Genomic DNA, 27,770 nt, shown 5'->3' with positions numbered 1-27,770 from the left:
CAAGGAAAGGGGCAGGAAGAGGCAAGAGGTTTGGCCACGACCCCTCCGGGGACAGAAACGGGGCTCCCTGGACCCAGAGCACCAGTCTGTCCTGCATTCTGTCTTCTGTCTCCCTGGCACCTGGGCTCCTGGAGAACCAGCCCCGCTTCCCTCCAGCCCTGCCAGCTGATAGGATTCAAGGCCAGGCCAGCAGGCTCCTGGTGTTCCTCCCAGGGCCCTTGCCTAGGCCCTCTCCTGCCCCCAGGCTGGAATGGTCCTCTTATTTTTCCACCTTCGAAGAGTCTCCTAAGACTTGTCTCTTTTCTGCCCAATACCACCCCGATCACCAAGTTCCACGAGCCCTTTCCCATGCCAGTCTCTAGCACTGTCCTAGGGGATTCACTGCATTTGTCCAGTTGGTGGCCACTGTCGGGGTGGGGTTACAGCTGACTGGGCAGGGACTATTTCTTCTCCACCGGGATGGCAACGTGCTTTGAGCATGGACTATGTCTCCCTCGTCACACAGCCTGGGGCTGTGTCTTCCCTCTCAGGTTTGGAGCTTCCCTGAGGCACAGAACGCCTCCTCTCCCCGCCACTCACCCAGGACAGGGAACAGTGAGGTAGGGGCCTGCTCCCTCCAGGCTGCTCCCCTCCCTTTAGTGGAGGCCTGCTGAGCTTGACCAGCTTACCCTTGATCTCGTGCTGGCTTTCCTCCCGCCTTTTCTCCAGCTCCTTCCGGTCATAATTCAGCCTCTTCAGACACATGATGCCGTACTGAAGACTGGTTCTGCAGGCACACCGCGCCCCCTGAGCCAGAGTCTCAGTGGGGCCACGCTCCTGCCACCTCTGCCCCACATCCAACACCAGCCATAGCACGTCCAGGCCTACATCTCCCAGCTCAAAGAGCCCCCCAGCCCACTCATGCTTCTCCTTCTCCCAGGGCTTGCATGTGACCCAGCCCGAGGCTACTTCCCCTCCTCTGCCCACCCCTGTGTCTTCCCTCTCGGCCAGGGTATGGGTCTGACTGATGGAAGGAAAGTTCTCTAGATGAAGCAACGGCCCCTCACTCTCTAGACACTGGAATGACCCTACAGATCTCTGACCCATACAGATAGGACCCTACAGAAGGAGCCTTACAGATATTTCCTTGATTCCTATTTCCCTCAGAGTCCTTCCAATGACCTGCACAGGCTACACGATTTGCCCTTGTACACTGACTCCTCTGTTCTTCCTCAAACACAGCAGGCACACTATGCCTGCCTATGTGCCTCAGGGCCTTTGTACTAGCTGCTCCCTCTGCCTGGAACACTCCTCCCCCAATCTGTTGCATGGCTCATCCCCTGTCTCCTTTAAGTCTTTGCTCAAATGTCATCTTCTCAATTCAATGGTCACCTTGTCCACCTGATTTAAATTGCAACATCACCATCACCACCACAGCCCATACCCTCAACCCCCCTTATCCTGGTCTTATTTTTTTCCTAGCACTTTTTATCTGTTAATATACTGTGTGTGTGTGTATATATATATATATATATATATATATATATATAATATATATAATATATGTAAATTCATATATAGTATGTTATATATATTATATATAATATATATATAGTATAGATAGATGGATGAATGAATAGATGGATGGATGGATAGATAGATAGATTGATAGATAGATAGATAGATAGTTCCTTGTCTGTCTCTCCCAGTTAGAATGTAAACTCCATGAGGGCAACTTTGCTTTGTTCACTGATACACCTCAAACCTCTAGAATAGTGCACGGCACATAGTAAACACCATAAATGCTTAATGAATGAAATGAAGTGGTTCATAGAAAGCACTAAAAGTACTTAAACAGTACCAGGTGCAGATTAAGCATTCAATAAATAATAACAAGCCAGGCCAAGAACCACAGAATCTGCAGGTTAGAGGGGACCCCATGGGCCACCAGTCCAAGCTCCCATCTCATGCAGGCGTCCCCTGTGTAACATCCTTCTGAGCAGTGTGAGCGCCTGTGCGCAGCCCCTCTGAGACAGGGAGCTCACTACCTCTCGAGACAGCTCATCCCACCTTTCATTAGAGCGTTCTTCCTTCACTTGAACGTTGCTTGTCATTCAGCCTCTCTGGGTTTTGTCATCTATCAAATGCAGGAATAGACATTCCCTCCCAACTCTATTATTGAGGCCATTGCCTTGTGAAATCAAATTATGCTGCCTGCTCCCTCCTTCTCTCCCCTCAGCTCTACCCAGGCAGCCCTGCTTCCTAGAACAATCCCTCACAGCTCACAGACACCACTTCTAGGAACTCTTTTCTGGCCCAAGGCAACGAGTCATTGCTCAAGCCACTGGTTTAAGCCTTGGTCCGCTGGAGGCGGCAGGACCACACACACCTCCTGACTGGAAAGGCCTCCTGTCTACTTTTGATCTCACTTGCTATCATATTCTGTCCAGTTCCTAGGTCTTTCAAAGCTGTTGCGTAGCATAGCAGAAATTTAAATCAGACAACCCGGGTCTGAACGGCAGCTGTGCCACTTCCCAGGCTGGCGGCCCTCAGCCCCTGGAGATGAGGCCAGCCCTCCCCTGCAGGGCTGCCATGAGCATCACAGGTGATCACGCATGGAAGGGCTCGCCCGAGCCCCTGGAGCACCCGGGCCTCCAGGCACGCAGCAATGGTACCACCATCAGGAGGACATTGCCAATCACTGTGTGTGCTGGTTCTCCTGTCAAACAGCTGGTTCTCTAGGAGAGCCGCTCGAGAGGACACGATGCCCCAAGGAAAAGAGCTTGGAGTTCGATGTCGAGAACGAAAGATATTGGCCCCATTCCATAACCACCCGGCTGAGTGACCTGGTGGCACTCGGTCTCTGTTGGGCTTGTTTTCCTCACTAAAAGGAGGGTTTTTAAATATCTTTTGCCATAAAAAATTATGATTTAAAAGAATTTTTAAAGACATAAGGGCATGCTTGTGAAATGTTATGTGGAATAAAAGCAGGTGTATATGTAGTTGGGGTAAGCAACAGGGAAATGCTTCAGAAACCCTGAGACACTCCAGGCTTCGAACTGAATCTGGAACTGAATCTGGTGCAGGCTGAGACTCTCCTCGGGCCTGAGCAGAGGGTCACCAGGAGGACCTCCAGAATGCGGGGTGGGGCCAGCTGACTGATTCCCCTTGCCAACCAGGCACATCCCAGCTTGGCAGGGGCGTAGCCCTTCCCTCCCCAGCCTATCAATCGCTGAGGAGGGGACAGGTGCAGCCAGGCCTGGCAGCCTCCAGGACAGAGACAAAAGATTCCCTTTCAGCCCTGGGAAGGGGTGGGGGATTGCCGAGGGAGGTCAGAGTAGGGAGTTCCAGCATCACAGGCTCTGCGCTGTGGTGGCAACAGGGCTGGACTCCGGTCAGGAGACGTGCACTGGGCTGCCATCCCTGATGCTCCTTCCTGTGCCTCAGTTTCCTCCCCCATAAAAATGGGGAAGCTAGCTAGATCCCTTCCAAATTGAACCTTCTGTGGTTTATGAGTCACAGAGACCAAGAGACGTCCGCAGAGCCCCAAGAGAACCTTGAAAAGCTACACATGCCCAGCCCCAACATTCGTCACACTATCCTCTCATTCTCCTGGGTCTGAACGCCAGCTGTGCCACTTTCCAGCTCAGTGGCACTCAAAATATGGGAGATGGGGTCATACATCTCCTGCAGGGCATCTCCTGCAGGGCGACCCGTGGACATTAAAGGTAAAAAAGACAAAGAACCTGGCTCAAACAGCAGCCTGTGTGATTTGAAGCTAGATGTTAAAAAGCCTCCCTAAGGACTGTTGACCCCTGGAATGTGACCACCCACCCTGCCCCCCAGCCCAAGTGCCTCCTGCAGTCAAGCAGATAACACAGTGAGTGAAGCTCCGGGATCTGGAGACTGTGCCCACCTGTCGTAGGAGGGGGACGCCACCAGCTCCAGCTGGCTGTCTCCATGCTGCAATGTGTCAACAGATCTTCCAAGTTTTTTAAGAGAAGCCAGACACCCAGAATTTTGTGTAAAATTTCCTAGTGTTTAAATACTGGCAACAAAATTCATAATCTTTAAAATACCGTGTCAGCCAAACAAAACACAATTGTGGGGCCAAATTCTGCCCACGGGCTGCCAGTTGGAGACCTCCGCGGCAGACACGTGGGAACAGAAGACCTTTTCAGCAAGGGGGAGGAGACACTTGGATGGCATCCTGTACCGAAGGGCGTGGGTTCAAAGCTGAGCGGCTCAGATCTGCGATGGAGGCAGGACAAGGGCCCAGAAAGACCTTTCCTCTCAACTTGGAAGGAATTAGACACCGAAACGGGACACTGGTTTCCGTTTAAGGCTTCCCAGGGTAAAGAGAGAAACTTCAGCAAGCCCAAAGGCAAAGACACGAAATGCAGACCTAGCAGGGAAATCTCCAAGAATGTGAAGCTAAGGAAGAATGACTTTCTGAGTCTTAAGGGCTGGAGGTGAGAGGGCCGAATCCTCCCCCAAAATGCTGGATGAGACGAGGCTCCGGCTTTCGCAAGGGGGAGACCCGTTAGCGCCCACAGGGGCCACACAAGCAGCCAGCGGCACCTATATTGGTGCAGACGGAGCCCCAGGGCTGGGGGAGACCCGCGGCGCGCTCCAGCCTTGCTCACCGGTGGAAACTGTCCACCATCTTCAAGTGCACCCGCAGGTCCTTCTTGGTGAGGTGGTCCAGCATGCGAGCGTCCACCAGGCACTCCATGAAGTAGCTGCGGTACTGGGGGAGCCCCAGGCTGGGCAGCCATTCGTTCCCGATCCACTCGTGATTCATGTCCCCATAGGCCAGGGTCTGCGGGAACAAGGGAGAGCGGCCATAGGGGGGCAGGCAGGGCCAGCCGGCTGCAGCTGGCATATCCGGTGGAGAGAAACATCCCTCCATCCGCCGTGGCAGCTGAGTTTCACTAAGAAGCTGGGCGTGGTAGGAGGTGGGGGTTTTAAATGGCACTTTTTAAGATCTCAGAATGATATGGTTCCACTCACGGATCAATTATCTACACTAATGAACAGAAGCAACTATCCAGGCAGCAGATAATACGAAGTCCTTCCTGTCGACTCAGGAATGCATTTGTGGTGTTGTGTGGCCGACCTGCCTTCCTGGTTCTCCGCCGGCCTCAAGCCCACTGAGCCCAGGGGACAGGCCGAGTTACAGAGGACCGCAGAGTGGGGGGGAAAAAAAACTCACTTGGGAAACTGGCCTCCCACATCCTCAGAGAGTTACAGACGGACTGAAGAAGTCAAAAGCCGCAGGTGACGGCCTGCACCTGAAGCTCTCAGCACTCTAAGCTCTGGCGTCCACTCCAGGAATTTACAGGGCCCTGTTTGCAGCTTTTTCTAGCACCCTACGCACACCCCCGGCCAAACCCCCTCACGCAGCCCCCCCCGCCGCACCCCGCTACTCACACCCTCCACCTGCACTTCCATACACACATACCCTTCGTCGCACCCCCCTACGTGGACTCCCCCCCCCCCCCCGCCTGACCCCCCTACGCACAACCCCGGCTGCACTCCCCTACGTGCACTCCCCCACCTGCCCCCCCACACTTCCGGCCACCCCACTCCGCGTACCCCTGGCCATCCCCCCTACGCACCCCTCCCACCCCTCCACCCGCTCTGTTGTCACCTCCTGCCAACAGCAGGGACTTCTCTGGCCACCTATCCTTAGAAACACTGTAGAAACAGCACCCCTCTGTCACTCTGGTTCCTTACCCTACTTCATTTTTTTTAGACTGAAGCACTGATTTTATCTTTTAAAACAAAATCATTATACATATTAAAATAAATGTGGCATAGGTTTGTTATTAAGCACGAAGAGGAAGTTAACGTCGATGGACACCAACCACGCCATCCCATGGCTGTGTCGGCCCCACGCTCGCCTTCCCCGTCCCATCCCCTGCTGCCCCTCCACAGGTAACCGTTATGCTGAGTGTGCTATCAGGCCCTTGCTGGAAAAGATGTTTTTACAGTTTTTAGAATCACCAATGTGTAGTCCTCTAAAAAATATTAAGTTTTCTTGTTTTTGAGTTTTAGTATAAAATTTTATGAATCTTTTGGGCTTAGATTTTGCACTTAATATTTCTAAATTTCATCCATTTCCTCTGCTGAAGCTTTCACTGTGTAAAAATACTATGACTAATCTGTCTGGGACCTGGTTGGGTTTCCCTAGAAGAACCCACAGTGCGGCTCCACGGCACTTAGAGCCACATGACATAGCGGTCATGGATGTGTTTACGTGTTTACTGCCTGTCTCGCCCCTAGAATATAAGGGAGAGTGCTTAGTTTGTCCACTTCTGTATCCAGAGAGCCTAGAAAGGCCTGATACCTAGGAGCTGTGCAATAAATATTTGCCCACTAAGTGAATGAGTAAAAGGTCTTTGCCCAGCTCACCAGGGGTGACCCCTGAGAGGGATGGGGTGAGGAAGAGGATTCATACCAATCTCAGTCTCATTATTACTGGGAAGAGAGGGGGAGGTAGGTGTGCTGGGGGCACAGCCCTCTAGGGCTCCCCATCTGCCATCCTGAGAAACCAGAACAAGTAGCTAGAGGGGAATGAGGAGGAAGGGGGCTTCAATGGGAGGAGAAAACCCATCCAGGGCTTTTCATGGGAAGAGGAACATAAATAGACTGAGGAACATAAATAGAGGAACATAAATAGACAGGAAGTCCTGTTGGACAGAGAGCCCATTGGGAAAATACTGTCCCGAACTCCTGAGAGGTGGTTCTAGACAGAGCAGGGGGTCTTACCTGAGCCCAGCTGCCCTCCTCACTGTCCTAGCAGGAACGAGTGCAGCGTGTCAGGGGAAACAGGCAAAGTCAAGAAACCTGGAAGCACCCACCCCAGGCCCCATCAAGCAGAGGGAGCAGACACCCCAGTGGCTGGGAGGGTGACTAGGGAGAGCTTGTTGGGATGGTCAAGAGAGAACACAAGGCTGGTGCGTGTGTCTGTGTTTGCACTGAGGGGGGAGCACATGTGTGTGTGGCAAAAACACACTCCCACACCTCGCAGGCTTGGCTGGGAGCCCCCCAAGGGGCCAGGCTCTCCCATACCCTGGTCCGCCACCAAGCCTCAAGCACAAGGGCAAGGACTCCATGGCTTCAGGCCCAGAGCAGGGCAAAGTACTCCCCACTCCCAAGGCCAGCTCTTCTCCACTGCAGCACACCAGTGGCCTAGGGTGAGCTCGGGACCCCCTGAGACGGATCCCCCAGCACACACAGACTGTCCTCGTTCCCACTCCTTTCCCACCAACCCACCATCCTGAGAACAGAACCCAACACATCAGGGATACCAATCTCATATTAGACCGACTGCAACCCCCTCTGACTTCCCACCACCTTCCCCTCATCCTCATGGGGGTCATCAGTCCCAACCCCAGGCCCAAGACCCAGGGCCAGACTCACTGTTTTAGTGGGTGTTGCCAGAGTTTCCATCTCTTCATGGGTGACCCAGACATTCCCGGAAGACTGTAGGCACAGAGGAAACCTAGCTGGTCCTGCGTGTGGGTCCCCAAGATTCCCTTGAGGCTGAGAACCCCAAGGACAAGGACAAACATCCCTTCCCCCGAGTCCTCCCAAAGGCCCAGCCCCAAGCCCTGCATACTGTGCTCTGAGCAGCTCCCCGTATCACTGTAGGCGCACTGCTCAGCACAGTGCCTGGCACCTAGAAATGCTCAACAAATGTTTCCTGAATGAGTATGAATGAATGGTGCAGATCTGGAACATGGGCTGATCCCCATCAAAGAGATGGATGGCAGTGAAAGATTTTACCCAGAGGGTCCATGGACTAGTCTACATTCTGATGGAGAGGTTGGAGGATGAGGACAGAAGTCACAAATGCCCTACTCCTCGCCTCGCAGAGTCTGGCAACAACAGAGAACCCCCAGAAGCCCTGTCCTTGGAAACTCTGCCCGGAGATCTGCCATTGTTGGCAGTGTAGGGATAGGGAGATGGGGCGCACTGGTGGTATGTGAAGGCAGGAAACGAGGCTTCTAGAGTCCTCCTGGAATCAATGTCAGCCCCTCCTGGAGAGCAGGTGGAGCCCTTTGAGGGACTGGAAGGGGCAGGAATCCACACTACCATCTTCCCAAAGACCAATGGAAAACTGCAAATACTATTCCAGGACTTCGGAAAATGTCGTGGGTGAGGGAGAGGGCACTCACAGTCCTGGAGGTGGGCGGGGCGGAGGGGCTGGTCAGCGACACCATCTCCTGGATGGCCAGCCGGAGCTTGAGCCGGTGCAGGGCGTTGCTGATGCCGATCTCACGCTGGATCTCTGTGTCCGACAGGGCCGACATGATGGCACCGCTCTTGACGTTGGCCCGGCAGGCTGCCACGTACCAGGCAGGCATCCCCACCCAGAGCTGCAGATACGGGCACAGGAGGTAAGTTCAGCCCCTTCCCCAAGATCTGGGCCTCGCCGCCAAGAGCTTGACAATATCAACGAGCAAGGGCCAGGCCTCATGCATGGTCTCAAAAGAGCAAACGCAGAGCAGAAGAATTCAGAAATATAGAGATGACAACCACCAAATGCCTCGCTTTCCCATTTTACAGAAGGAAAATCTAAGGCCTGAGGATGTGAGGGGATTTTCCCAACATCACATGGGTGATTAGCTCCTGGGGATAGCCTACCGGGGGTGTCAAATTGCCTGTGAAAGCCTTATGGCTCGGTGATGCTTAGTTCCCCTCACCCAAACCAAGCTACCCGTGAGGCATCAGCAGTAAGTAACATCAGTTCTGCCCTCCACAGTAACTGGTACATGCATTTGCTGGGGAAGGGAGCGGGGCTAAATGCTAGGCATGCCACGCGTGTACTTGGCAGGAGAGAAACAGGCTGGGAAAGTTCCAGGGACACTACCCCTCTACCTACCCTCATCCCACCCTGCACATCCCACCCTGCACATCCTTCCCACCAGTCCCCTGAGTAGACTGCCTTTGCCTAGGCTTACCTCCAGCCAGGAGACCACAGTAGGGCCATCCCACTGGGCAAAAGGCATTCCTTTTCTGCGGGCATCTTCAAGCAGCTGGTGTCTTATGGGAAGAGGAACAATAGACTCACTAGTCTCCTTTTCTCCCAACCCTGCTTACTCCTGGGACCATGGACTGTGCTAAGTGGGACTCCCACAACCCGACTCCCCACCACTGGACTGCCACCCCTACTCCGTGCCTGAAGCGGTATGATGCCAAGACATGGGGCAGGACTCCTCTCCATCCCCAGAGGGCAAGGGTCTCTGACTTTGTTTGCACATGGCCTGACCCATAGACATTTCAGTCTGCTCTGCCAGAGACCCATAGGTCCTGGGTCACCTTCTCACAGCCCCCCAGCCTCCTTCTCTCTTGGGTCATCTCAAGAACCACCTCTCAGTCCCTGCTGTGCCTAGGCAGACCAGGCCAACTCAGTTCAGAAAGGGCCTTGCTCCAGCGCTGGCTGCCTGAGCTCATTCCCATGGCACCTAGAAACGTGCAGTCCCACGGCAGGCCAAGGGAAGGACAGTGGACGAGGGGTTGGGTGGACCCCTGGCAGAGCCTGGCCTGTGGCTCTTACTTCTTCTTCAGCCGCCGGTCCTTCTCTGCCTGGGTCCCCAGCTTGGCAGGCACCATGGGCTCCTGCAGACCAAGCTCGGAGTCTGTTAGCAGAACTAGAAGGGAAGAGACAGCATGTGAGCCAGGCCCTCTCCTTCTCCTCCCTTCGCCTGGACAAGGATTGGAGAGCAGGCCCACAGGAGGCTCCACAGTGTTTAACAACCCAGGAGGCCTGATGAGACCGTCCACTCTTCCTGGAACCTCGGCTCATTGTCCCTACATCCAGGCGGCCCCACAGCAGCATCAAACCGGTCACCCAGCCCAGAGAGTCTCCCCCGGGGAGCCTCAGCCCTGGAAGCATTTTCCAACCAGATGGACCGAGGTTGTCCTACCCGTCCAGCAGCAGAGTCCTAGACAGAACATAGCTGTCCTCCAAACCAAGGTGCAAAGGAAACCTGGAGAGCCAGATGTGAGTGGGCCCTGGGCCAGAGAGGGTTACCCTGACCCAGCTGGGGTGCAAAGATGGGCACACCGAGAGACATGGCCTCGGCCTCTTTCTCAGGGAGCACACGCGCACGAACCACACGAGGAAACATTCCCAACCCGGTCGTCTTCTCTTAAGGGTCTCCTGAACGGACGCCAGACCCCCATAGGAGTTCATGGCGGCGCCACATCTTAGAACTCATTAAGTTCCGGTCACTCGGCACCATGCAGCTGGCAGTAGGTGTGGGCATTCCAGAAAACGAGGTGAGATGCTGTCTTGGGGTTAGGCGCCACTGTGGTGCAGGGAGCGTAGAAAATCCTTCCCACAGAATACCTCTTCCACAGACCAGACCTTCTCAGCTCCCTCCCAGCCCCATCTGTGCCAGCTCCACCACTCCCTGCACCGCTGGGGGCTGGGGGCTGGGGGCAGGGGGCTGCTCCTCATTCCCCACCCAGGCGAGAGGTGCCTGCCTTCCCTCCTCCTCCTCACTTGGCTAGCTAGCTTCTGATTCACACCTTCTCCGAGGTGCAGAAGGTCTAATTATGCCTTTGGGTTCAAAGGTTCCTTTCTTCCCGTTGATCAGGCCCTCCCCCCTGCACCGGTTGTCAAGGCTCCCGCTGCCTGGGGAGAATTTCTCAAGGCCCTTCTGAGCTGACCCCAGCCTCGGGTCCACAGCCACCTCCTCCACGCCTCCCACCCTCTTTCTCCCCCACTCTGAATAGACTCACTGCATACAGAGCTCCTGCATCCAGAGCCTGCCTCTCCCAGATCCTCAGGCCCCTCACGCACAACTCTTCTTGGTTTGGCTATTTCTTACTTAGCCTTCCGGCTTCAGCCCAGCTGCTGCCTGGCAGAGGAAGCCACTGCTGGCATCCCTAACACTCCATGACTGAGTTCTGCGTTCCAGAAACACCTGAAGCATGTTGCTATCATTACTGTTCCGGAATCATCTCTATTTTTTTTTCCTTTCCCTGAGACACTGAGCTCCTTGAGGGAATGACCTATTGTTCCAACACCCAACACACACCTTGTATACAGTAGTTACTCAATAAATGTCTGTTGAACAAATGGCTGAATAGATGAGGGAAAGAGGAGGAAGGGAGGGGAGGAAGGAAAGGAAAGCAGGAATGGGGGAAGGAGGATGAACACGGCTGACATTTATTGCGTGCCCACCAGGTGCCAAGCACACACAGCAGTGGTAATGCTACTGCAGCCCAAGCATTTACACGAATATACTATCTATGAAGCCATCAATAGGCATTATGGTATGCTGCGTCCCGGAGGCCAGATGTGCTAGAAATAAGTTCTAATCAAGAACTGACTCTCCTCCAGAAAGAACCCAGAGATTCCTCCTGAAGGTCCGGAGCACGGTACCTCAGAAAAACCTCGAAACTGCAAGAAACCTCAGAGGGCCAACCTCTTGCTCGGTACAGGAGTCGCTTCCACAGGATTCTAAGTGAATCACCACCCACCTGCAGCCTGACGCTCCTCGTGGCGGGAGCCCGTGGCACCTGAGACAGCCCGTGGCACTGTGCCACAGCTTTAACCCAGAACCACTGCCTCTCCTCTCCGGAGCCAAAATCGGCCTGACTATGGCTTCCACCCACTGGCCCCTGGGAGGCAGGCGGGGAAGGCTGGATCCCAGGACTCCCTCCTGCTCTGGGCCCTCTACTTGCACCCATTCGCTAGGAAATGGACAGACACCATGGCCCGTGGCTCCATCCCGGCTCAGCTGGATTAGCCGGCCCTTCTCCTTCTTCCCAAACAGGCGGCCGATGGACGACTTGATGCCCTTGCGCTTGGCGCCCTTGTGCAAGGAGTCCTGGCTGCTGTTGCTGCTGCTCGGGTTGCTGCCTTGATCCTCCAAAGCACTACGGGATGACAGCCGGCGGGGGTGGAATGAAAAGAAACATGCTTTCATTATAACAGGACACCTGGAAGTGAGACCTCAGGAAGAACTTACAGTAAGTGTCAGAGGTGGGGGGGAGGGGTATGATCAGAGCCGGTGACCAAAGGAGGCATGGGAATGTCCTTCCCTGACGGTGTTTCAGAGAAGTGACATGTTCAGACACCCAGACAGGTGAGACTCTGTCCCTCCAGAGGCGGGGGAGGGATGAGATGACGTTGGAGGTAGAGGGACTCAAGGTGGGGCCTGTGCCACTTACCTTTTGCCTTCTTCCTGGCTCAGGGCTGGATGGCCAAGCTTCTCTAGCCGCAGCGTCCTGGGTGAGGAAGGAGGAGAAGTCTCACATTTTATGGTGGCTTTATCCTCTCGGTTCTCTTCCCGAGACACTGGCGACTGAACAGACAGTGGAGCCGTCAGGGGATAGAGGGAGAGATCTGGGGCCTGCCTACCCAGCCCAGATGAGGCACAGGAGTTCGGAGAAATGCAGTGGGAAGCCTGGGGGTGTCTCTGAGCCCAGACTCCAACTCAAGGGCCCAGGGAAGAGAAGCCAAAAGGGAAGGGCCTGGGAGGATTCACCCGTTAGTACCTGGGTCATTGGGCAGCACTCACCAGCAGCTTCCTCCTATGCTTTCTTAAGTCACTGGGCTGGAAGAGAGAGTGAAGGGTGAGCTCAGAGTCACCCTCCAGATGCCCAAAAGTCAACCCCAAGGGGAGCCCGGTGGTCTTAGGAGAAGATAGGATTCAGTGCCTCACATTGGAGGCCTGGAGAGAATACCACAGCAGAAAAAATGCTGGCCTGGAAAAAGAAGTCAGGGCTACCTCTGGAAGACAGGGAGAGGTAGGGGCAGGAGGTGAGTTTCTTAAGCATGCCGTGCTTATTCAAGAGAGAGGGTTGAGGAAGACATGACAGGCCCTTGCCAATCCCAGAAGGGCTTGTTGGAGGCCTGACGTGCTGGGAAGAGGATGCCAGGCCCAGCTGAGGAAGAGTGAGCCCTCCCAAGCCTTCGCAGCAACCCTCAGCCAGCCCCCAAAGCGGAGCCCAGAGCTGACGAGGGCCGTTCATCAACTGCCCCAAGACTCTCACCAGGGTCATGACCCCCATTCGGTCCAGGTCCTGGGCAGCACTGCGGGAGGTAAGCTTAGGCGTGGAGCGGCCGCTGAGTGGAGGCGACGCACTGGCCAGGGACAGGGCCGTCAGAGAGGTGGGGATGGAACCGCGTTTGCGCAGCTGGGTCAGGTTGAGGGCCTCCATGCTGCCACTGGTCACACGAGTCTCGATCTCCTCAGCACGCAGCTCCGTGGACTCCTTCTCTTCCTGGATCATCCTGGGAGGGAGGCAAAACCAGACCTTATGTTGGCCCCAGCAAGGCCCAGCAGGAGGCGGGTGCCGGCACCACTCTCCCCACCCCGGGACCCCAGGCAGCAGGCAATGCCCAGGGGGACCCCGCACTGCTTCTGGCCTCGATGGGACGTGCAAGGCCTCGCGGACACAGCTCGGTCTTCCCACTGCAGCTCAGAAACATTTCTCTCTCTGTCTTGTTAGCTGATTTCATGTAACAGAACTCCCCAGCTCAGCAAAAGCAGTTGCTGGGAAAGGAGGCATTTAGTCAGTGGGAGACGAACCATCCTGGAAGGCAGAACTCTGGACCTACCACTGACTACGCGGGCCACCTGGAGTCAGACTCCCGGGCCTCGTTTTCCCCCTCTGCCCAAAGTCAAGAGGGGTCCAAATCAGCAGTCCCCAAACCCAGGTCCTTTAACTGACGTTGACCCCTGATGGAGTTTTCCCTGTTCCACAGAAAAATGAGAAAACCCATGATAATTCTGGGGGGCGGGGAGCTCAGAGAGGCACGTGTGTATGCACCCTCACACTCAGGCGCACACACGCATGTGCTGATGTGACAAGGCCAACTGTCCATTAGGAGCCGGACTTGTCTTTTCTCTGAGAATATGTCTTTCCAATGTGAGGGCTGTTAAAATGCCCTTTCTTTTCTAGAACAGTTATGATAGGAGACAGTAGTTACCTTTCATGTTTTCCTTTGCAGAATAAAAGTTGGCAGCCCTATGTTAATACCCTTCTCTCCTGTGTGTGTGTGGGGGTGCCTGGGTGGCACAGCGGTTGAGCGTCTGCCTTCGGCTCAGGGCATGATCCTGGCATTATGGGATCGAGCCCCACATCAGGCTCCTCTGCTATGAGCCTGCTTCTTCCTCTCCCACTCCCCCTGCTTGTGTTCCCTCTCTCGCTGGCTATCTCTATCTCTGTCAAATAAATAAATAAAATCTTTAAAAAAAAAAAAAGAGAGAGAGAGAAATACGTTTCCTTTCTAACTGGTCTGTAAAATCCAAAAGTATGGGAACCATGGAACCAGATGCCCCCTATAGCCCTGCAAAGCTCTGATGTATTCTGGCTCAGGTTTTCCTTGCCGCTGGTCATAAACATTTGTAAACCTACAAAGGCAGGGTAAAGTACAGGTCTTGATCGCTTTCCCTGCCATTGGTTTCTGCGTCATGCCTCATTAGGGATGGAAGGAATGCTACAATACATTGAGTGCAGACCTGAGTTTGAATCCTGACCCTGCCACTTACTGTGTGGCTTCGGGCAAATTCCTTAACCTCTCTGGTTTCTGTTCCTTTGTCTGGACAATGGAAATAATGCTGCCTCCCCCCACAGACTGCGGTAAGACTGACAGGAGCATTTACGAAGTTCTCCCCCTGAGTCAGGGGGAGCTCCGGTCTCCGCTGCAGGAGCTGCGGGAACACAGCCTCCCCAGTCCCAGGAGAGGAAATGAAGCCCGAGACATCAGGCTGAGGTCTCACCCCTCTCCGTCCGGTATGGAGCCAGATGCCCCGCACAGAATCCCTAGACTGAGCACTCAGAGGTGCCGCGAGAAAAGGCAAGCAGACACACGTGGAATTTGTCCTGTAGTGCCCGAACCTAAAGGGGCCCCTCTCCTTCAAGGCACCTCCCAGGCCCTCTGCCCCTGCCCGAACCTGATCTCCTCGTTGATGGCATCCAGCTGTTCCTGCAGCATCATGGCCAGAGTCTGGGCATCCGAGTGGCCGCTGGGGGAGACAACATCCACAGAGCCCACCAGACCCCCTGGCTCATCCTCATCCACGTCAGAGATCTCGGGGTCACTGTCAAAGGCAGGGGCGGCTGTGGGGGCCAGCACCCCAGGCAGTGGAGAGGGCTCCCAGTCCTTAGCAAAGGAGGGGAGAAGAGCAGTAGTAAGACACACCAGGCAGCCGAGGAGCGGGACCCTCCCCACCAATCCCAGCAGCACTGGCAGCTCGTGGCGGTGCCAGACGTTAGAAGCGCAAGATGTCAGGCCCCATTCCAGACCTAATGATTCCAAATCTGCATTTTAACCAGTTTCCCAGGTGATTTATTAGCCCATTAGAGTCTAAGAAATGCTGCCCCAGTTCAAGGAGCCAGGGAGCAGAGTGGCTAGGAACAGATTCCGGAGAGAGACTGCCTTGCTTTGAAACCTGATTGTTAGCTGTGCAACGGTAGTAAAGTTGTTTAACCTCGCTGTGCCTCAGTTTCTTCATCTGTAAAACGGGGATGGTAATAGTACCTACCTACGTTGTAGGTAATCGTGAGAACAGAGTGAGGGCATGCATGGAAAGCACTTAGCATGGCATCTGGCACAAAGTAAGCACTATATAAAGGCTATCCCTTTCTCTGAATACAAACTCTCAGAGTAACTAGATCCAGGGGACAAGAGAAGCCAAGCAGTCCTGTCTGTCTCGTGTCTCCCAGAGTTTCAGCACATCACAGGACCCTGTAGCCAACCCTGAGCGGTGGTGGTCCCAGAAGTCACCCTACAAATCTCTCCAGCAGACAAAGGCCCAGAAGAGGAAAGAAAACAGAAGTGGGCTGAGCAAGCCAGAAGAGCAGGAGGGCCAGGGATAGAGAGGTGCTCTAACCCCATCCTCTAGGACCCAGACCCTCAAGTTCCCGTTAGGGCTCTTTTCCAGTTCCTGGGCACCTGCTGTGTTCTTATCAACAGCAAGAGAAAAGGGTGAGGGGAGAAAGAGATGCCTTCAGACTGTGACCCCATCAGACGAGGGCTTTCCTAAGGGCAGAGATGAAGCCTCCGCGTCAGACTAGGAGTTCCCTCCTTCTCTACCCATGTCTTGTAGTGCTTTAGAGCATGCAGAAGGCCTGGGTTCAGGGCAGAGCATGCTTAACAGTTACAGGGCTAGGACGGAATAAAAGACAAGGTCAGTCCTTTTCTGCCCCTTTCTTTTCCGCTGCCCCTTCTAGCCCCCCAGGCAGTCTCAGCAGGAATGCAAAGCTGCTTCTCAGAAAACTTCAGGTGCCATCTCCAGGGCCACTTAACCCTGCCAACCCTCCCTCATCTCCCCCATAAACCACAGCTTTTGTTCTAGGAAGCTGTCCAATCCCATCTCACCCCTGCGTCTCCCACTCTGACCACCAGAAACACACGCCTACACCCCCAGGCGCACGTGCACACGCTTCAGTAGGGCCTCAGGGACTGGCTGGCCGCCCGCCAGCCCCGACCACTTGCCCACCAGGAGGCCAAGGCGAGGGGGCACAGCTGTCGCAGCTAACAATGGCCCCAACCCCAGGGCTGCAGCTGTTGTCCACACAGGGGGGACGGGAGGGGGAGGATTTGCACCACACGCCAGCCGTCTGTGAAACTGGAGCCAGGCACGCGGCCGAACTGACCCCACACTCCCTGGGGAGACCCCTCCACACTCACCCCTCCATCCCTCACCTTGGCAGACTCCTCCCGCAGTGCTGAGTAGCGGCGGTGCAGGCCTGAGGGCGCGTGGGTGGTTGTGCTCAGGGAGAGCCGCACGTCCGCTGCGCTGCCCGTGTGCGACCTTGAGTGGTTCAGGGCAGAGAAGACCAGCCCTGAGGACTGAGGGCCCAGCTCCCACCCACTGGGGCCCAAAGAGTTAAGGGATCTTTGGCTTGGCAAAGAGAAGTCTTAGCTGGCAGAAAGCTACTGTAAATGGTTTAAGGGCTGCCGTGTAAACAAGAGATTCGATTTATTCTCTGGTGCCCCAGGGATCAGAATGATCCAGGGGAGAACATTCTAGGAAGCGGCTTTCCATTTAATATAAGAAGCACCTTCGAACGGTAAGATTTGGTTTATGATGCAACTGGTGGCTTTAAAAGAGCTGAGCTCTCCATCAGAGAGGTATTCAAGCAGCGGCGCTCAGGCCATCCAAGAATGGTGCCAGAGAGCTCCTGGCACTGAGGGACTTTGCAAGGGAGGGTCCCTCAAGGTCCTTTTAATCCCGAGGGTCTTTGTTTCTTCATCTTCTCCCCAGCAACTTTCCTTGGGTTTCCCCATAATCTGGACTGAGTTCCTGGCTGAAATTCAACCCAGGCAGACTCCCTTTCCCCAGGAAGCTTCAGGAGGCCCTGACACTCCAGAGACATGGGCTAGAAAAACCACTTAGAGGCCCCCGGGGTTTATTCCAACTCGGAGATTTTAGAATCCCAGTAATGATGCTCTGGAATGTCTGGAAGCCTTCCCTAGTGACACTTCTTCCCTATGATGCCTTCCCAGTTTGGAACCCTTGAGGGGCCCAGGGCAGAGGAACAGGACAAGCCTACAATGGCTAAGGTAGCTGAGGGGAAAGGGGAGTTTCTGCTTATCCCCCTCTTCTCTCCTCCAACTCAGTCCCAGTTCCATGATGGGTCCAGTCTTTCTACGATCAAAGCCAAGAATGCTCAACCATTAAGGAAAGCAAGCAGTGGCAAACAGCTTGGTGTACTCTGAGTCATGGGTCGTGTCCCAAACGATAATTCCTGATGAACTCGAAGGTGGTACTTATGTCTCTACCACCCCAGACACCAACAGGCTTCTCTTCTTCAGGTTCAAGGTCCCTTTCCCTAATGCAAGCCCTACCCCGCCACACACAGATGTGCATAGACACCTTTCCTGTAACCTCTCTTCGGGGAAACTGATCCTTATTACCCCGATATTGTAAGAGCATTACTGAAGGGAACCTCAAAGCCTCCCTTTCGTGAGACTTTGGTTTGGAGAGAAAACAGCCAGCAGCCATGGACCTTGAGGGGCTTCACCTACTAGTATCCTCAATCTTCACCCTGCCTCTCCGGGCAGAGAAGTGGCAGCAGAATTGAGGTCTGAGTTCAATGTCAGTTACTTCACAAAATGTGGAGAAAAATCCAGAAGTTCCCTAAAACATGGACCTAATTCGAGCATTAGGTGAAAAGCACCACTCGCCATCTCTCACAATGTTTTCAGCAAAAGGGAGGTCACAACCATGACATGACATCTCAACTTCCAACAGTGTGGAAGTTCTGGATGCCTTACTTCAATCTCTCGTGCTGCCTTTCTGCCCACTGCCTGCCATCTGAACCTAGGTGGTCCTTAACTCTCCAACAACCGTCCTCCGGAGCCCTAAAGATGGTGTCTCCAAGGACCTAGACTGAACCAGACACTCTCCATGGGCAAGTCTGTGGGACACAGGTGAGCATGTAACTCAGCAGACCCCTCTCCAGGGCACGTCCTCTGTCAGGGAAGCAGGAAGCGGGGCCTGTGTCCCACGGCACTGGGGAAGGAGCACCCTGTCTTTACTTGCCTCTCTTTACTTGTCCCTCAGGGGACAGGTGCTCCTTCTACACTGCCCAAGTGAGCTAGGTGACTTTGACCAAGTTCTGGGAGCCTCAGTGTCCCACCCTGAATAGGAGGAGGACCCTGAGGTCCTGGGCGGTCTTTTGGCGGGAGGAAGTCTCCTTCCTCAGGGTCCATCTAGGACCCCATCCCAGCACGCCCAGCCTCCCGCGCTCCAGTACCTGGAGTGGACGCCATCCACAAACGGCCCCCCTCGACCCTTCAGCTGGTCCACCTCTTGGCGCAGCTTCTCAATCTCTTCAGACAGGCGGCCCTGTGCCAGGCAGACCCGGGGTGGGGGTGGGGCCAGGGAGGGGCGGAGAGGGGAGAGAGGGACAAAGAGGACAGCAGAGTTGGGGAGAAGCAGAAGAATGTACTGCAAAGTCCAAAGCCAGGGACCCCCGTCCAGGCCCACAGATGATACCAAGAGAAGAGATCCAACTGGAAAGTGAGCAGAAGGGTCGGCAGCGGGCAGGCAGAGGCGCAGGGCCAGGAGAGGGTCTGTCTCGGTCAGGATTCTACCGGACTAGGCCTGCTGAGCCCTCACCACCATGGCAATGGAGGCTGGGCAGCAGAGGGGCGTGGGGCACCCGCCCAGACCTCACAGACATGGCTGAGCCAGGGCCAGTGACGTCCTCGCGGAATCACCAGACTCCTGCGTCACCTGCTTTGAGGCCCCACCAAATCTTCCCCTGGGCCCTGCCTCTGCTGCCCGCCCTACGCCCTATGCTTATGGCCTCCGTTTCTTCTTTACTTTGGGTGGTGACGCATCCACCGTGAGGGCTCTAGCGAGGATCAGCGAAATCACGTCTGTACACAGACTGGCGTGGTGCTGGGTATCAGCGCAGCCGCGAGAAGCACGGGCGTGCCCCCTCCTCACCGCAGGCCCGGCCCTCCCGGGCTGGCGGGGCTGGCGGCTGCTGGGTACCTTGTGACGGTGCTGCTCCTCGATCTGCCGTTGGGAGCTCTCCAGCTCCTGGATCAACGTGTTCTGGGGAGAACAGCCGGCAGCTGGGGACCCCGCCCTGGTTTCTTCCACTCCGTCCCCTCCCTGCCCCACCTCTCCAGGCCAGCCCGCCCCTCCTCACCCCTCCTCGCCCCTCCTGCTCCTCCCTTCTCCAGGCTCCCCAAGTCTGTCCCCCCAGGTCTGCGTCCCAGACACGCCCGGCCCCTGACTAATCTCTCTCGCAACCCGGCTCGTCCCCTCACCCTCGCCCCGCCCCCTCCGGCAGCCCCCACCCCCACCCAGGCCCCCACCCACCGCACCTTCTCCTCCAAGGCTGCCATCCGCTCCTTGAGGTGCAGCTGCAGGCGCTCGTTGGACTCGCTGAGCAGCCGGTCCACGGTGTCTGACAGCCGCTTGTTGTGGTCCTCGTTCATCTTCTCCCGCTGGCGCACCTGCAGAGCCAGCACACCTGGTCCCAGGTCACCCCAGGGCCACCCATTCCCACCTGGTTCCACCCCCCTCACCTGTCCCTTCCTCGTCCGTCCTCCAGGAGCCCCTCTCTCCAGCTCCCCGGACCACCTCCTGTGGCCCCTCTCTGGCTCGGTCTCTGGCCAGGCCCCTCCCAGCTCCCACTCTTCTCAGGCCTGTCCACACGCCATCCTGGGAGGCTGCCCTGGGGACAAGGAGGGGGCCCGAGAGCCCAGCCCGGTGCCCTCACCCTCGCCAGCTCCTGGTTCTTCTCCTCCAGCTGCCCCTCCAGCTGCCGCAGGTGCTCCTCAATGCTGCCGTGCCTTTCTTCAGCCTGGAGGCGGGCACGGGTCAGTGCGGCCCGTAGATCCCCTGCCCTCCTGCTCAGGCCCCGCATCCCACGCACCCTGGGCCAGGGGGCTCTTCGGGGTTCAGGGCCTCAGTGCCAATAAAGCCCAGCCCTCAGCCTCTCACCCGGAAGCAGAACTGCCGCCACCCCTGCCCTTCTTCCCAAGCACTCTCTACTCCCTGCCAGGTGGTCCCCCACCCCCTTCTTCCTGCTCAGGGCCTGCCTTAAAACATCCTGGAGCTGGCAGCTCGGTGGGCTCCACACTTCCAGAAAAAACTCCACTTGAAAGCATGAGCTACCATAAATGTCCTCTACGCCTCCAGGTTAGATGGACATGCACTTAACATGAATGCAAGCCAGGCAGCCTGGGTTCAAATCCCGGCTCCCTCTCTTCCCAGGTGTGATGTTGGGCAAGTTATTGGACCTCCATGTGCCTGAGTTTCCTCAACTGTAAAATATGGAGAATAACAACACCTATGCCCATTGGACCGTTGTGAGGACTACATGAGATAATCCATGGCAAACGCTTAGGACACAACAGACACGCAGCAAATGCCAGCCATGGTTATTACCAGCCCAGACAGAGTGGGCTCCCTTCCACTCGTGCCTCTCCAGGGACGGAGACCCTGTGTCTCCGCCGACAAGCTATTCCAGACTATCACACATCTTACAGTCAGGGAATCCCTCCTCATAGCCCCCCTACTATGACTCATTTGAACATACGAATCACTTTAGCCCATCCCTTCCTGTCAGTTTGGGGAGCTATGAGAGCTGACGGCTCAGCATCCCACACGTGGCTCCCTCTGCTGCACGTCAGCCCTCGGAGCTAGAAAGACCTTAGCCACCGCCAAGTCCAACCCTGTCATCACAGAGGTGATGATATGATCAAAGAGACAATGGCACGAATGCCTGATTAGGGAGGGGGGGTCTTTTCTCAGGTCACGGAACCAGTCGGTGGCAGAAGCAGACTTGGTCCTGGATTGACCGAGCGGCAGCCAGGCTGGAGGCTCCAGCCACAGAGCCCCCCACCTGCCACACTGGCACAGCCGCCAGCCTCCGTCGTCCAGAGCCTCCGGGGCCTGCTGCTTACTCAATGCCGATTTCCTTCTCTCCGCGGGTTGGGGGGAGGGAAGCTATGGTGACACCAAGTGAGGACCCCCTGAAAGCACCCAACCTGCTGCAAACACTCCTAAATTCTCTAGATGAGCCCACCGCATGTCTACGTCCGTGCATTCCCCCAGCTCTTTCAGATCCGACGATGATCTCAGCCTGCCTACCTCTTAGAAATTATTCCTCCATAAAGCTATCCATCAGGTACAAATCTAGTCCCTTTTCTCAATCCTAAAGCTGCAGCCTTCAAGCAACCAGAGTTGGTCCCTAGATCCAGAATGCTTCCCTTTGATAAAGAAAGGTAGGCTCAGCCTACACTCCCACTGCCCCCCCAACTTTGATCAGATCTCTTCTCGGATTTCATCTTTCCAGAGGTGAAAGTCCTAATTTTTCCACTCCAGGCCCCAGCAAACGCTAGTATGAACACAACAGAGTAAATGATCATGGAAACACGTTGCACTGGCACAGTCTCATCTGCTTCTCCATGGACTTCTGCAGCCCTTCTCAGGGACTGTCCCTCCCCTGAGGGGTGATGAGGGCAGGGATTACTTTTCCTACAGACAGACACGGACGCTGTGCTTCCCGGAGTCCTGCAGTGAGAGGCAGTTCCCTGGCTCCCAGCCCTGCACGCCTCCCACTCTCTGCACTCACTGCCTGGCTCATAAGAGCTCGGCAAGCGGAAACAGGCAGATCCCCGGGCCCCGGGCCCACTCGCCTTGGTGAGGGCTGCAATCCTCTGAGCCAGCTCAGCCTCCACCTCCGGCAGCGTCTCGGCCTTGCGCATTGTCTGCTGCAGCTTCTGCTCTGCCACCTCCAGCAGCTCCTGCAGGTGCCGGGCCTTCTCCTCACACTGGCACCATGGGGGGCAGCGAAGAGTCAACCGGGAGCCCCGAAGCCTCCCCCAGCCCCTGGCCCCGCCTCAGGAGAGAGCAGGTGACAGGCCAGAGGAGCAAAGGACAACCTGGTTCTTGGCTGCCCACCAGGCATGGCTTCCTTTTCCCAAGGTGACCTGCAGGACCCTCCCCCTCCCCCCGGGGGCTCCTGGGCCATGGAGGGAAGGTTCCAGCACCATCATCAGGACCTCCAGGGTCAAGTACAACTCCTGCCCCCACACCAGTGGGAAAAGTTACCTGGCGGTGCAAGGACTCCTTATTGGCCAGCTCATTCTCCAGTTTGTCATTGAGGTCATGGATGGAGGTGGCCTCGCGCTGTGCAGCCAGGTAGCGCTTCTCGAGTGTTGTGATTCTCTCCTCCATGTCTTCCTTCTGGGCCAGAGCCTAGGGCGGGAGAGGAGGGGACGGGAAGGAAGGGCATTAGCTTCTCCCTGCCCCCATCCTGCCTGCACCTCCCCACCAATGCCTGGCTGCCTGTATTCTCCCCATGCCTCCCTGCCGGTTTAGGACCTTGACCCAGCCCTCCCGCTACTCCTCCCCACAGTGGACCCCACCCAACGTTCAGTCTTAAACTCCCCAGGCCGGGCCTGGCCCTCCCTCTACACCTAGGGCATCCTAGCAGCTGCCCTCCGGAGTGCTGAATGCCCGCACGCTGCAGCCAGATGGGGGCAGGCCGGGGCCCTAGCTCACCTCCCGGAGGTCCCGCTGATGCTTGCTGCTCAGCTCCTCCGACTTGATGAGGTCCCGGCGGGCCGTGCCCAGGTCCTCCTCAAGCTCGGTCACTGTTGCCGTCAGGGTGACCAGTCGCTCCCGAGCCTGGCTCAACTCAAAGTTCTGCTTCTCCAGGAGCTCCTGCAGCTCCTCTACCCGGCCCGTGTCATCCTCCAGGGACAGTGAGCCATCCGTCAGTCATCGGGGCCCAGGGCAGCCCGCTCCCCTGGCCCACCCCAGGGACGGCACCCCCAGAGCACATCACAGCTCTGCCTCCAATCTCAGTGCACACCTCCAGCTCCACCATCCTTCCTCTGGGCCCCAGGAGCTCACTCCAGACAGTGACCAAACAAAACACCCTTGCTCTCCTGCGTTTCTTTTGAAAAACAGTAGTTTCTAGTTTTACCTGCTGTCTCAGAATCTTGTAACCCAGGAAGGGGTATGACTAGGGGAACAAAGGCTCAGGGAGAGAGAAGGGATCTTGCCTGACGCTGACACACAAGGCAGATGGCGCCTAACGATTCGAGGGGACAACGTATTATGTGCCTAGCAGCGGTACGCACACAAAATCTATTGATTTCTTCACAGGTGGGGTGGGGGGAAGAAGGAAAGAGACATGGGAATATTGGAAAAAGCCCCAAATTTCATTCCAGAATTTGCTCTCCTGAACAAATTCAGGGCGGGGCCCTCACGCCCCGTCTGGGGGCCGCCCTGCCCCTGCCATGCAGTTCCCCATGACCTACCTTCCACAGGCGCTTTGGTCCCAGCTCCACCGTCCCCTCCTCCTCTGCCACTCCATCCCGAACCCCTGCCCCCTGCTGCAGGGCAGACACCTGTAAGGCACAGACCCCAGGGCAGTGAGTCAAAGAGAGGAGAAATTCCTGTGTATTCCAGACCCTTCTGAGTCCCCTGCCTCGTCCCAGCCTCGCGTTGGCTAGTGGTCTCCAGCCATGACCGCGGAAGAAATCCAATGCGGAACAGAGTGGGGCAAAGCCGTGAACCCGCCTCGGCTACTAGGAGCTGCCGTCGGCCGGCGGAGGGTGGACGGGCAGCTCACCTGCTGGTGGGCCCCTGCCAGTTGCTCTTCCAAGGTGGTAACTCGCTCCAGGGCCGCTCGGAGCCGCTCCCGCACCTGCTCGAGGCAAGGAGAGATGGAGGAAGACACAGGGACCCCACAGGACTCAGGCTGCAGGAGCCTGGGCTTGACCTACCAGCATTGGGCATGAGGCAAAGAGAGGGACCTGCCAAGAGGCACATCTCTGAGAGGGAACCTAACAGGGGGACCTGGAAATTAGGCCGCTGGGAGGAGGGGCCAGTTGAGAAGCTAGAGGGCAGTTTCCCCTCAACACGGGGTGCAGAAATTGCAGACGAAGGACACACGGAGGCTCCGGGGAGGCGAGGCTGGATGGTGGGGTGGGCCCGGCGGCGGGCCAGGCCGGCTACCTTCTCATCCAGGGCCTTGTGGTGCTCAAACAGCGACTTGAGGGCCTTCAGCACCTCCACCTCACTGGAGACCCCCGAAGGCGACTGGGCCTGGCGCTTCACCACAGTCATCCGCAGCGACCGCTCGTGGCGGGACACCAGGCACTCCAGATGTTCCAGAAGCAACTGGCAGGGCGTGGGGCAGGGCAAGAGGGAGGGCTGTGAGCACGTGCCCGGGGGCTAGACGTGTCCACATGACCACCGAGGAGACGTGAGTAGGGCTGTGTGCACCTTTGTTCAAATGTTGAAATGCTTCATGTTGGTAAACAGCTGCTGCCTGATTGAATACCTTCCCCAAGCCAGCTGCCCTGGCCTCTGTCCCAGGACCCCGACCTTCCCATGGCCACCCCACCTACGGGTGAAAAACCCGTAGTATCCACCCCAGAACACAAGAGAGGAAGAGATCAGCACAGGGCCAGGGGTGTGCCTGGCCCTGACCACACCCTTGATCAGGGGGTTCACCACGCAACACACACAAACCAGGTCACCCCACTTACCCTTGTGTTATTCCGTTCTGCTTTCAGCTCTGATATCTCTTCTTCCCTTTCTAGAAGCTGCTCCCGACACATGCTCAGCTCCCGGGTCAAGGTGGCAAATTCCTGAAAACCCCCAAGGCCCCTGAGTGCTCAGGGATTTGCCCCCTAACCAGTGTCCTACATGCCCACATCAGTGGTGGGATCTTCTCACCCATCCCTTACTCCCGGCACCTGCGCCCAGAAAAATCCCCATGCCTCCATATTGCAGGGCGATAAACCACAGCTAACATGTGCACCCCCAGAGGGGCCCCGTCTCTGGGTCCTCCACGCACTCCAAGTATGTGTTAGGGTACGAGGGGACTGAGGTGGAAACAAGAGTGAGAACGTCACCGAATCTGCTCTGCAACCCCTTCCCCCTCCAGCCAACAACATAACCTGATTATATCTTTCCACCTAGTTTGTACTTCTGTTTAATGACATTATCCTTGAGAAACAGATGGAGGGGAGTCTCACCTCTGGTTTGGCATGGTGAGGTCCCAACAGAGACTGGTGGATATTAGACAAAGAAGAGAGGAGGCTTTGAAGCGAGTGCCCCAGGGAGCTCCCACCCACACCCACCCCAGGGCTTTGCAAGCTACAGGTGGCTGGTGAAATAAGGGGACTGAAATAAGGACCCATGTATGTGGGAGCAAGAGAGCCTGAAGACCTGCCCGGTCAGCCATGCGGCTTTAGCCTACAACCCAGGGATCCCCGCTTCCTTAGTCTAGGGCTGCCTCCTGGTGCCTGAGACCAGGGCACTCGCTCTGGCCTTACCGTGTACCCATGTTCCAAGTGTCCCTTCCAGGAACTCTGTTTCCACACTGTCAAGCCCAGACACGCGGACACACCTTTCCAGCCCACCATCTCAGTCAGGACAAGCATACAAGCGTGAGAGGCTACCCCACGGTTCCAGGTCCATCGTATCCTATTTATCCAAGCAGACATCACCTCATTTCAGAAAAGTTTTCAGAGAGGTGGCCCCAACTCTGTGGATGCCCAGGGTCTGGGAGTGACTGAACCGTGGCTGCAGCCCTCTCGAACTGAAGCCTCCTTCATCCACCAAGGATTCATGACTGAAGGAAGAATTCCAGAGCAATCCCCTCTTATCACTCCAGATCAGGCAACAGGGGACAAGAAGGGTTGTGGGAAGGGGCCAAGGGACCCAGGGGTGCCAGAGCCTGAGAAGCCTCAGACCTCTAACCCTGTTCCTTGATTATTGCCTTTCTGTCAAGGCCATGGCCAAAAGTGGCCAAACATGTCACACCCAGAAAGCCGGCTCTGGCCCCAGTGCTGCTCCACTCCTCAGTTCATACACACACACACACACACACACACACACACACACACACACACCATGCACACCCACTCACACACATTCACTCTCACACATGCACCATGCACACTCACATTCACTCACACACACACACACACACACACCCATACATACTTCTACCCAGAGACAGGACTCCGCACGCCCCTGGCCCCACGTCATGACGCCATCACCAAAGCACCGGTGCTCTCTTCCCCCCACTCCCTGGGATCCACCTCCCCAAGACACCTGCCTCCTCCCCAACTCTAGCCCGTCTGACACACTGCTGCCAGGACAATCTCCCAAAGCAGGCGCTGTCCACAACATTGACTAGAAGCTTCTTATCCTGGTTTTCAAGTTTCTCTCTCACGGTTCCTTTTCACATGCCCCAAGACCTGGTCAACCTGGGTCACCTGCTGTGTCCAATCACCAGCAAGCCGACCTGATTCCACACCTTTGCTCAATGGGCTACCTCCCCCTGGAAAGCCCAACCCTCTGTCACCACCTGATGAAATCACATCTATCTTTCAAAGCCTGTCTCAAAGAATGCACCTCCTTGGGACATTTCTGGACTCCCTGGTGGAAGACTGTCTCCCTCCTCTGAATACTGCCTGGAACAGCACTCAACAGCACCAGCTTAGGGGCCCATCATTCAACCACAAGTACGGTGAGCACCGACCACGTGCCGGATCCTGTGCTGCTCCCTGGGGACACAGTGACAAGAAACACATAATCCCTGTCTTCCTACAGCTCCCAGTGTGGGGCTGGAATCCAATCCCAGCTCTGTCCCATTAGCTGTGTGACCTTGGCCAAGTCACCTAGTCTCCTCTTTGAAGCTCCATCTATAAAATAGAAATAGAGGCCTCCCTCCCGTCTTGCTACAATGACCAAATGACCCAGTGTATGGAAAGCACTTAGCACAAGTCCACCAAAGGCAGCGACTTTTACCACCGATGCTGTTTTAACAACCTTTGGGACTGCTCTTCTCTTCCCCTGCCTGGTCTTCTTCCAGTCACTTGGCTTTTTATCTATCTCCTTTCTAGTCTGTGAGCCCCAGGGGCAGGGCCTGGCTCCTCTAATCCCCGGCTTATTCAGGGCCTCCTGAACCCCATTCTGTAACAGGGCTCCATATCCTTTTCGAGAAAGCATCATGAGACTCCGCCCCCACCACTTCTGAGCCCTGGGCAGGAGATTTCCACAGCCCACCTGGGTTCACCCTGATTCTTCTCCCCACGCGTGAGGAAAGGGCGTGGAGCTGAGTCTGGAGCCGTGTGGCTCCTCACGGCTGCCTCCCCAAGTCCCAGCAGCAGCCCCCCCACACACACACACAGCTGGGCAACTGGCTAATCTCCTCAAGCATCAGCTTCATCATTTGTAAAATAGAGATGATGGTGGCAATAGGAGCAACTTCATAGCTGTGAGCATTTAGTGAGGTAAACTGCACACAAAGTG

The 27,770-nt window shown here is 56.0% G+C and overlaps 1 protein-coding gene across 2 annotated transcripts in view; it reads right to left on the bottom strand.

Moving 5' to 3' along the window:
- PPFIA4 (PTPRF interacting protein alpha 4) overlaps window positions 1–27,770 on the bottom strand; it is a 49,723-nt gene that overhangs the window by 8,886 nt on the left and 13,067 nt on the right. The window contains exons 3-26 of one of the 2 annotated variants that reach the window (XM_044377729.3): window positions 24,992–25,093; window positions 24,456–24,620; window positions 24,070–24,144; window positions 23,756–23,845; window positions 22,992–23,183; window positions 22,539–22,685; window positions 22,124–22,258; window positions 20,200–20,283; window positions 19,802–19,933; window positions 19,464–19,526; window positions 18,718–18,809; window positions 16,661–16,769; window positions 14,907–15,115; window positions 13,000–13,240; window positions 12,525–12,560; window positions 12,175–12,308; window positions 11,714–11,880; window positions 9,548–9,641; window positions 8,952–9,033; window positions 8,166–8,366; window positions 7,408–7,470; window positions 6,754–6,780; window positions 4,626–4,801; window positions 669–766 (exon numbers count right to left, since the gene is read on the bottom strand). In XM_044377729.3, coding sequence (XP_044233664.1) covers window positions 669–766; window positions 4,626–4,801; window positions 6,754–6,780; window positions 7,408–7,470; window positions 8,166–8,366; window positions 8,952–9,033; window positions 9,548–9,641; window positions 11,714–11,880; window positions 12,175–12,308; window positions 12,525–12,560; window positions 13,000–13,240; window positions 14,907–15,115; window positions 16,661–16,769; window positions 18,718–18,809; window positions 19,464–19,526; window positions 19,802–19,933; window positions 20,200–20,283; window positions 22,124–22,258; window positions 22,539–22,685; window positions 22,992–23,183; window positions 23,756–23,845; window positions 24,070–24,144; window positions 24,456–24,620; window positions 24,992–25,093 — 2,914 coding nt within the window. Of the gene's footprint in view, window positions 1–668; window positions 767–4,306; window positions 4,802–6,753; window positions 6,781–7,407; window positions 7,471–8,165; window positions 8,367–8,951; window positions 9,034–9,547; window positions 9,642–11,713; window positions 11,881–12,174; window positions 12,309–12,524; window positions 12,561–12,999; window positions 13,241–14,906; window positions 15,116–16,660; window positions 16,770–18,717; window positions 18,810–19,463; window positions 19,527–19,801; window positions 19,934–20,199; window positions 20,284–22,123; window positions 22,259–22,538; window positions 22,686–22,991; window positions 23,184–23,755; window positions 23,846–24,069; window positions 24,145–24,455; window positions 24,621–24,991; window positions 25,094–27,770 lie in introns of those variants that run through there. The other variant, XM_057315455.1, reaches the window with a different exon arrangement.

The sequence above is a fragment of the Ursus arctos genome, unplaced genomic scaffold (genome assembly GCF_023065955.2).
Source record: "Ursus arctos isolate Adak ecotype North America unplaced genomic scaffold, UrsArc2.0 scaffold_2, whole genome shotgun sequence".
NCBI lineage: Eukaryota > Metazoa > Chordata > Mammalia > Carnivora > Ursidae > Ursus > Ursus arctos.
This window is presented reverse-complemented; position numbering and strand designations above follow the sequence as displayed.